Raw genomic sequence first — 6651 nt, forward strand, 5'->3', positions numbered from 1 at the left:
TCAAGGCTTTGTGATGGCCACTCCAATACCTTGACTTTGTTGTCCTTAAGCCATTTTGCCACAACTTTGGAAGTATGCTTGGAGTCATTGTCCATTTGCGACCAAGCTTTAACTTGCTGACGGATGCCTTGAGATGTTGCTACAATATATCCACGTAATGTTCCTTCCTCATGATTTCATCTATTTTGTGAAGTGCACCAGTCCCTCCTGCAGCAAAGCACCCCCACAACATGATGCTGCCACCCCCGTGCTTCACGGTTGGGATGGTGTTCTTCGGAGTGCAAGTCTCCCCCTTTTTCCTCCAGACATAACGATGGTCATTATGGCCAAACAGTTCTATTTTTGTTTCATCAGACCAGAGGAAATTTCTCCAAAAAGTACGATCTTTGTCCCCATGTGCAGTTGCAAACCGTAGTCTGGCTTTTTTATGGTGGTTTTGGAGCCGTGGCTTCTTCCTTGCTGAGCGGCCTTTCAGGTTATGTCGGTATAGGACTCGTTTTACTGTGGATATAGACACTTTTGTACCTGTTTCCTCCAGCATCTTCAACAGGTCCTTTGCTGTTGTTCTGAGATTGATATGCACTTTTCACACCAAAGTACGTTCATCTCTAGGAGACCGAACACGTCTCCTTCCTGAGTGGTATGACAGCTGCGTTGTCCCACTGTGTTTTTACTTGTGTACTATTGTTTGTACAGATGAACGTGGTACCATCAGGCGTTTGGAAATTTCTCCCAAGGATGATCCAGACTTGTGGAGGTCTACAATTTATTTTCTGAGGTCTTGGCTGATTTCTTTTGATTTTCCCATAATGTCAAGCAAAGAGGCACTGAGTTTGAAGGTAGGCCTTGAAATACATCTACAGGTACACCGCCTCCAATTGACTCAAATGATGTCAATTGGCTTATCAGAAGCTTCTAAAGCATGACATCATTTTCTGGAATTTTCCAAGCTGTTTAACCTGACAAAGATGTTGGTCCCCAATTGGGGATCAGCCCCCCCACCGTCAGCTGGAACGGTGGCGCACGGAATGCAAAAATATTCTTAGAAATATTTAACCTCCATTAACAAGTCCAATAGCTCAAATGAAAGATAAACAACTTGTTTATCTAGCTAGCAAGTCAGATTTCTAAAATGTTTTACGGCGAAAACATAGCACATATTTATGTCAAACCACCACCGAAGACACACCGAAGACACAGCTAATTTCCATAGCCAAATTGAACAAAATATGCAATCACCAAACGCAGGATTAAAAGAAAAATAATTTCACTAACCTTTTGAAATCTTCATCAGATGACAGTAATATAACATGTTACACAGTACATTTATGTTTTTTTCAATAATATGCTATAAATATCCATAAATCTCTGTTTACAATGACGCCATGTTAAAAAAATGCTACTCAAATGTCCGGAGAAATGGCGATTGCGTCAGCAGATGCCGTCAGCTAACATGGAATACACAACATAAACTTTGACTAAATATGCATGTTCTACATATATATAGAAAGATACACTTCTTCTAAATGCAATCGCTGTGTTACATTTATTTTTAACGTTACAGATTTCGTTCACTAAGCTATAATATGAGTCGGCGCTCAGGAATTAGCATTTTGGCTCCTATCTCGGAGTCCACAGAAACCCAAATTTAACACATAAATATTCCCTTACCTTTGCTGTTCTTCCATCAGAAGACCTGGAAGGGTTTATACTTACCAAAAACAGCTTTAGTTTTGAAGTCTGTGTCTTTCGGTTATCAAACACGACATATTTCGGTTGAAATGCAGCCAAAAAGTAAAGTGGGTGTCGCACCAAAACGTCGAAATTACATATTATATGTCAACTAAACTTGTCAAACTATGTTCAGAACACAGCGTTAACATGTTATATAGCTTCACAGCAATTCTCAGGACGAAGAGAAACACACGCATCGTTTAATCAATCTTGGAAGAAAGACAATCACCGGAGCAGAAAGCGCATGAGTAACCTGTTTTCTCGCGTGACCGAAAGATTTCGGCCCGTCATTAATCTCGTGAGCGCGCGATTCACACAATGAGAAGCCCCATTGAAAGCGGACACCGCGCTGAAGGCACATAAACTGTTCCCAGGACTGTAGGTGCTTGGGAAGGGTGGGGGCGATGACGTCAAAGTTGGGCCAACTTTTATGATGACAAGAGAGTGTTTGGGAGAATGAGTGCCCTGAGAGTTCTGCTTTACTTACAGACATAATTTAAACGGTTTTAGAAGCTTTAGAGTATTTTCTATTCAATAATAATTTTTTATTGCATATATTAGCAATTTTTGACAGATTTTTTTTTCTGTTTACTATGGGCACGCAATCACCCCAAAGGGGGCAGCAATCAGCCCTATCCCCATCAGGTTTGAACCTTTTCCGTGTAGGGGGCAGTATTTTCGTTTTTGGCAAAAAAAACGTACCCATTTGAAACTGCCTATTTCTCAGCCCCAGAAACTAGAATATGCATATAATTGTCAGATTAGGATAGAAAACTCTCTAAAGTTTCCAAAACTGTAAAAATATTGTCTGTGAGTATAACAGAACTGATATTGCAGGCGAAAGCCTGAGTAAAATCCAATCAGGAAGTGCCTCTTATTTTGAAACCTCTCTGTTCCTATGCATGCCTATCCTCCATTTAAAGGGATATCAACCAGATTCCTTTTTCTATGGCTTCCCTAAGTTGTCAACAGTCTTTAGACATAGTTTCAAGCTTTTATTTTGAAAAATGAGCGTGAAAGATCACATTGCGTAAGTGGATATGTGGGGCCCCGAGTGAGTTTTGCGCAACTGAGTAAAGCCGCCATTGTTCCTCCCGCTGTTATTGAAAAACCTACACTCGGTTGATATATTATCGAAAATATATTTTAAGGTTGATTATAAAAAACATTTGACATGTTTCTGTGGACATTATGGATATTATTTGGAATATACAACTGCGTTGTCGTGACCGCTCTTTCCTGTGGATTTCTGAACATAACGCGACAAACAAACATCGGTATTTTGGGTATATATATATATATCTTTATGGAACAAAAGGAACATTTGTTGTGTAACTGGGAGTGTCTTGAGTGAAAACATCCAAAGATCATCAAAGGTAAACAATTTTTTTGATTGCTTTTCTGATTTTCGTGACCTAGCTACTTAATGCTTAGTGTACATAATGTTATTCTATGCTATCGATAAACTTACACAAACGCTTGGATTGCTTTCGCTGTAAAGCATAATTTGAAATCTGAGGCGACAGGTGGATTAACAAAAGGCTAAGCTGTGTTTTCCTATATTGCACTTGTGATTTCATGAATATGAATATTTTTTAGTAATATTATTTGACTGTGGCGCTATGCTATTCAGCGGTTGCTGATGACAATTATCCCGCTACCGGGATGGGTAGCGTCAACAAGTTACAGCCACAGTCAACTTAGTGTATGTAAACTTCTGACCTACTGGAATTGTGATACAGTGAATTACAGTGAAAAAATCTGTCTGTTAGCAATTGTTGGAAAAATGTATTGTGTCGTGCACAAAGTAGATGTCCTAACCGACTTGCCAAAACTGTAGTTTGTTAACAAGAAATTTCTGGAGTTGTTGAAAAACGAGTTTTAAATACTCCAACCTAAGTGTATGTAAACTTCTGACTTCTACTGTATGTCTGTATTTTAGAATTATATTAGACTGGTTTCCCTAGATGACCCCCCCCCCCCCCCCCCCCCCCAATATAAATGTTTTCATTATTTACCCCTCTGTGACTGCAGGTGATCCCCCAGGGAGTGCCGCCCACGCCGTGTATCCCCTGTTGCCTGGTGGTGACGGACAGGGAGCTGCTGACATGCCACCAGGACTGCCAGACCAGCTTCTTCCGCTCACTGGGCGGAGCTGAGCTCTCTGACATTAGTTCTGTCAGCCTGGAGGATGACAAGGAGTATTGTGTTGTTGTGAGTGACCTCACGCCTGCCTAACCTCTGACCAAATGGCTGTTGTCCTCACTTTCCTGTGCTCTCTAGTCTTTTCTTTCTGTGTCTCAATTAAATTCTCTGAACAAATTGAATTTGTTCTATTGAACATGCCACCACTATAAAGGCATTTTATTTATATGAAGAATATTGTAGATAATAGGCTGAATCTACCGCACACCCAAAAACAATTAGTAAAGGTGCTGGAGGCAAAATGCTAAACTGGAGAAACAGGAAAAGGTCTCTGCATACTTCCAGTCCGATGGAAATGTATTTTAAAAGTAGATGAGCTATCATGAAGGTCGACTGACTGAAAGCTCAGCTACTATTAAAATACATTTGCATCTGACTGGAAATGTGCAGATGCTTTTTCCTGTTTCTCAAATTATATGAAGAATGCCTTGGGTCCTCCTGTTTTGATTATCAACTAACACCTTAACCTTCAAACTGGAAAGATGCGCATCCCATCCATTTTTCTTCTCAATTAAATATTACTGTTAATCCCTGAGGGGAAATTAGAAAGGCATTGACAGGTATTGGAGTTGACTATTTATCTTACCCCATACTCTTTTTCTCTAACATTCTTTCATTCTCCCTTTCTCTTTTTCTCTTTCTTTCACTCTCTACTCTCTCCCTCTGTATGTCTCTTGTCTTGACCTCTCCCTCACATTCTCTTCCCATCTCTCTTTCTTTGTGTGTAGGAGTTTGCATCGGACCGAGCTCAGTTCCTGCCTCCCTGGGTGCTGTACTTCAGTGGCTGTGAAGAGAGAGACCGCCTGCTGGAGGCACTAGAGAGTGTCTGGAGAGACATTTTCCAGGTAAGGTAGAGAAGAATGGAAGAGGAAAGGATTTGCTGTGACGGTAAAAGCATTATATCAATAACATGATTTCCTGTGTCTCAATCTCTTTCTCACACTTTTTTTCCCCCCACCCCTCTTTCATTTTCTTGTGATGATCCAGGTGTGTCTGCCTCGTAGGAGGGTGTCAGAGCCGTTGGTGCAGAAGCGTTGTGGCGATGCCCTGGCTCTGATGAGGAGCGCCTGGCAGAGGAGTGACAGCCTTGCCCGAGGACGCGCCCAGAGAGAGCCCTGGTGCTGACGGACAAACAGACAGGTGGACGGACATATAGGACAAAAGGCTTTCACTAGCACTCCTACTCTAAACACCAGGATTCGGGTCAATCGCATTCAAAATTTGTAAATTCTGGAAGTGGATAGAAAATTGACCATTATTCTCTGAGGATTTTTTTTGATCATTGAATTGAATTTGTTTGGGAGACCGAGTTTTAATTGAATTCACACCAAACCTGTTAATTATGACAATAGCCAAATAGAGGGAAACACACTCTCCGTTTTGTGTACATCATGAAGATTATAAGTATACGAGTGGTCGCATCATCATCAGATGTAGCGAGACGAATGTCAGTTTGAATCTCAGTTCACACTCCTGGCCTTCACAAATATCAAGCCTTTCCTCTTGTCATTGAGACGGACGTTAGGGTAAGAAGTGCACCCCTTACCCTATAGAATAAGACGTTGTTCGCAAACAGCTTTAAGGTGTTATTTTGAACCTTAACGACTGCACAACGTTTATAGTGTGGTGTATGGCGCAGTATAGTATTGACTTATATTAGAATCAATCCGTACTCAAATGTACATTGCCCATCCGCTTATATAGGTTTTCTATTGAAAAATACCTCACAAAACTCAACCCTTCTCTCCAATGCACAGGTTGTGATGGATATTTTGCTCAAGGATCGACGGTCACTTGAAGTGGCCTAAACTATGAAGAATGTCTATGGAGAGTTTACCACTTGGACTGTGACGTTAACAGCACTCGTCTATTGCCTTTGTCAGCCATGTTGGTTTACCATTGGGTTTTCCACTTTTAGTTATGATGGTTTGGCAGGTCAAAGTCAGCATTGGAGTATCATAGCGGGGAATGGGCTAACCTAGCATAGATACACTTTTAACAAGAAGGATGAGAGGAGAGACTAACTTGCCATCGAATGCGAGATTGCACATTGCTTTTGGGTTTGGTCCATGTTCGATTTTGAGGGGACTGATAAGTTCATTGGGGTTGTGTGCAAAGTTCATGTTCAGTGTTGCGTTTTACTTTTAAGCAAATAGTTGTTTATTTGTAACACGACTTGTTATGGTAGTGTAATTGTGTGCAATTTATAAAGGTGATACGTTTACTTTAATTTTATTGTTTTTGTTCTAGTCTTTGTTATTTTAGTGAGTACTCCTTTATCAGGTGAGTGTCTGTCATTGCATTTTTAGATGTTGAGAGTGGCCTGGTCAAGATGTGGGAAGTGTCAATGTCGTTATGTTCTACGTCTGGTGGAGGTATCAGTGCATCCCAACTTTATTATTCTCCCTGTAGTTTTGATGTTGCTCAGAAGAGAAGGTCGTCGTTAGTTATTTCGTCCCATTGGGAGAACACTCAATGAAGTGGTAATATCGCTGTTGAGACACAACAGACCATTGCTTGTAGTTATACTACAATCAATCCATATGCATTAGGGAAAAAATCGAGTTGACTAGTGATTATACTACTTAATTCATATGATTTGTCATTGCATTAATCCAATTTACCCCTGAAACAATCTATCCCCCACCTCATATTCTATTCATACATAAGTAAAAGCAAATCATCCTCACAAATATTATTTTGACAATGTAG

The 6651-nt window shown here is 40.6% G+C and overlaps 1 protein-coding gene across 3 annotated transcripts in view; it reads left to right on the forward strand.

Moving 5' to 3' along the window:
- LOC109908067 (pleckstrin homology domain-containing family M member 2-like) overlaps nucleotides 1-6163 on the forward strand; it is a 52052-nt gene extending 45889 nt beyond the window's left edge. For 2 of the 3 annotated variants that reach the window (XM_020506495.2, XM_020506496.2), the window contains 3 exons: nucleotides 3769-3948; nucleotides 4668-4784; nucleotides 4927-6163. In XM_020506495.2, coding sequence (XP_020362084.1) covers nucleotides 3769-3948; nucleotides 4668-4784; nucleotides 4927-5064 — 435 coding nt within the window. In that variant the 3' untranslated portion in view covers nucleotides 5065-6163. The remainder of the gene's footprint in view (nucleotides 1-3768; nucleotides 3949-4667; nucleotides 4785-4926) is intronic. The other variant, XM_031794328.1, reaches the window with a different exon arrangement.
- Nucleotides 6164-6651: the final 488 nt, after the last annotated feature.

This window comes from Oncorhynchus kisutch, linkage group LG17 (assembly GCF_002021735.2).
Source record: "Oncorhynchus kisutch isolate 150728-3 linkage group LG17, Okis_V2, whole genome shotgun sequence".
Taxonomy (NCBI): Eukaryota; Metazoa; Chordata; class Actinopteri; order Salmoniformes; family Salmonidae; genus Oncorhynchus; species Oncorhynchus kisutch.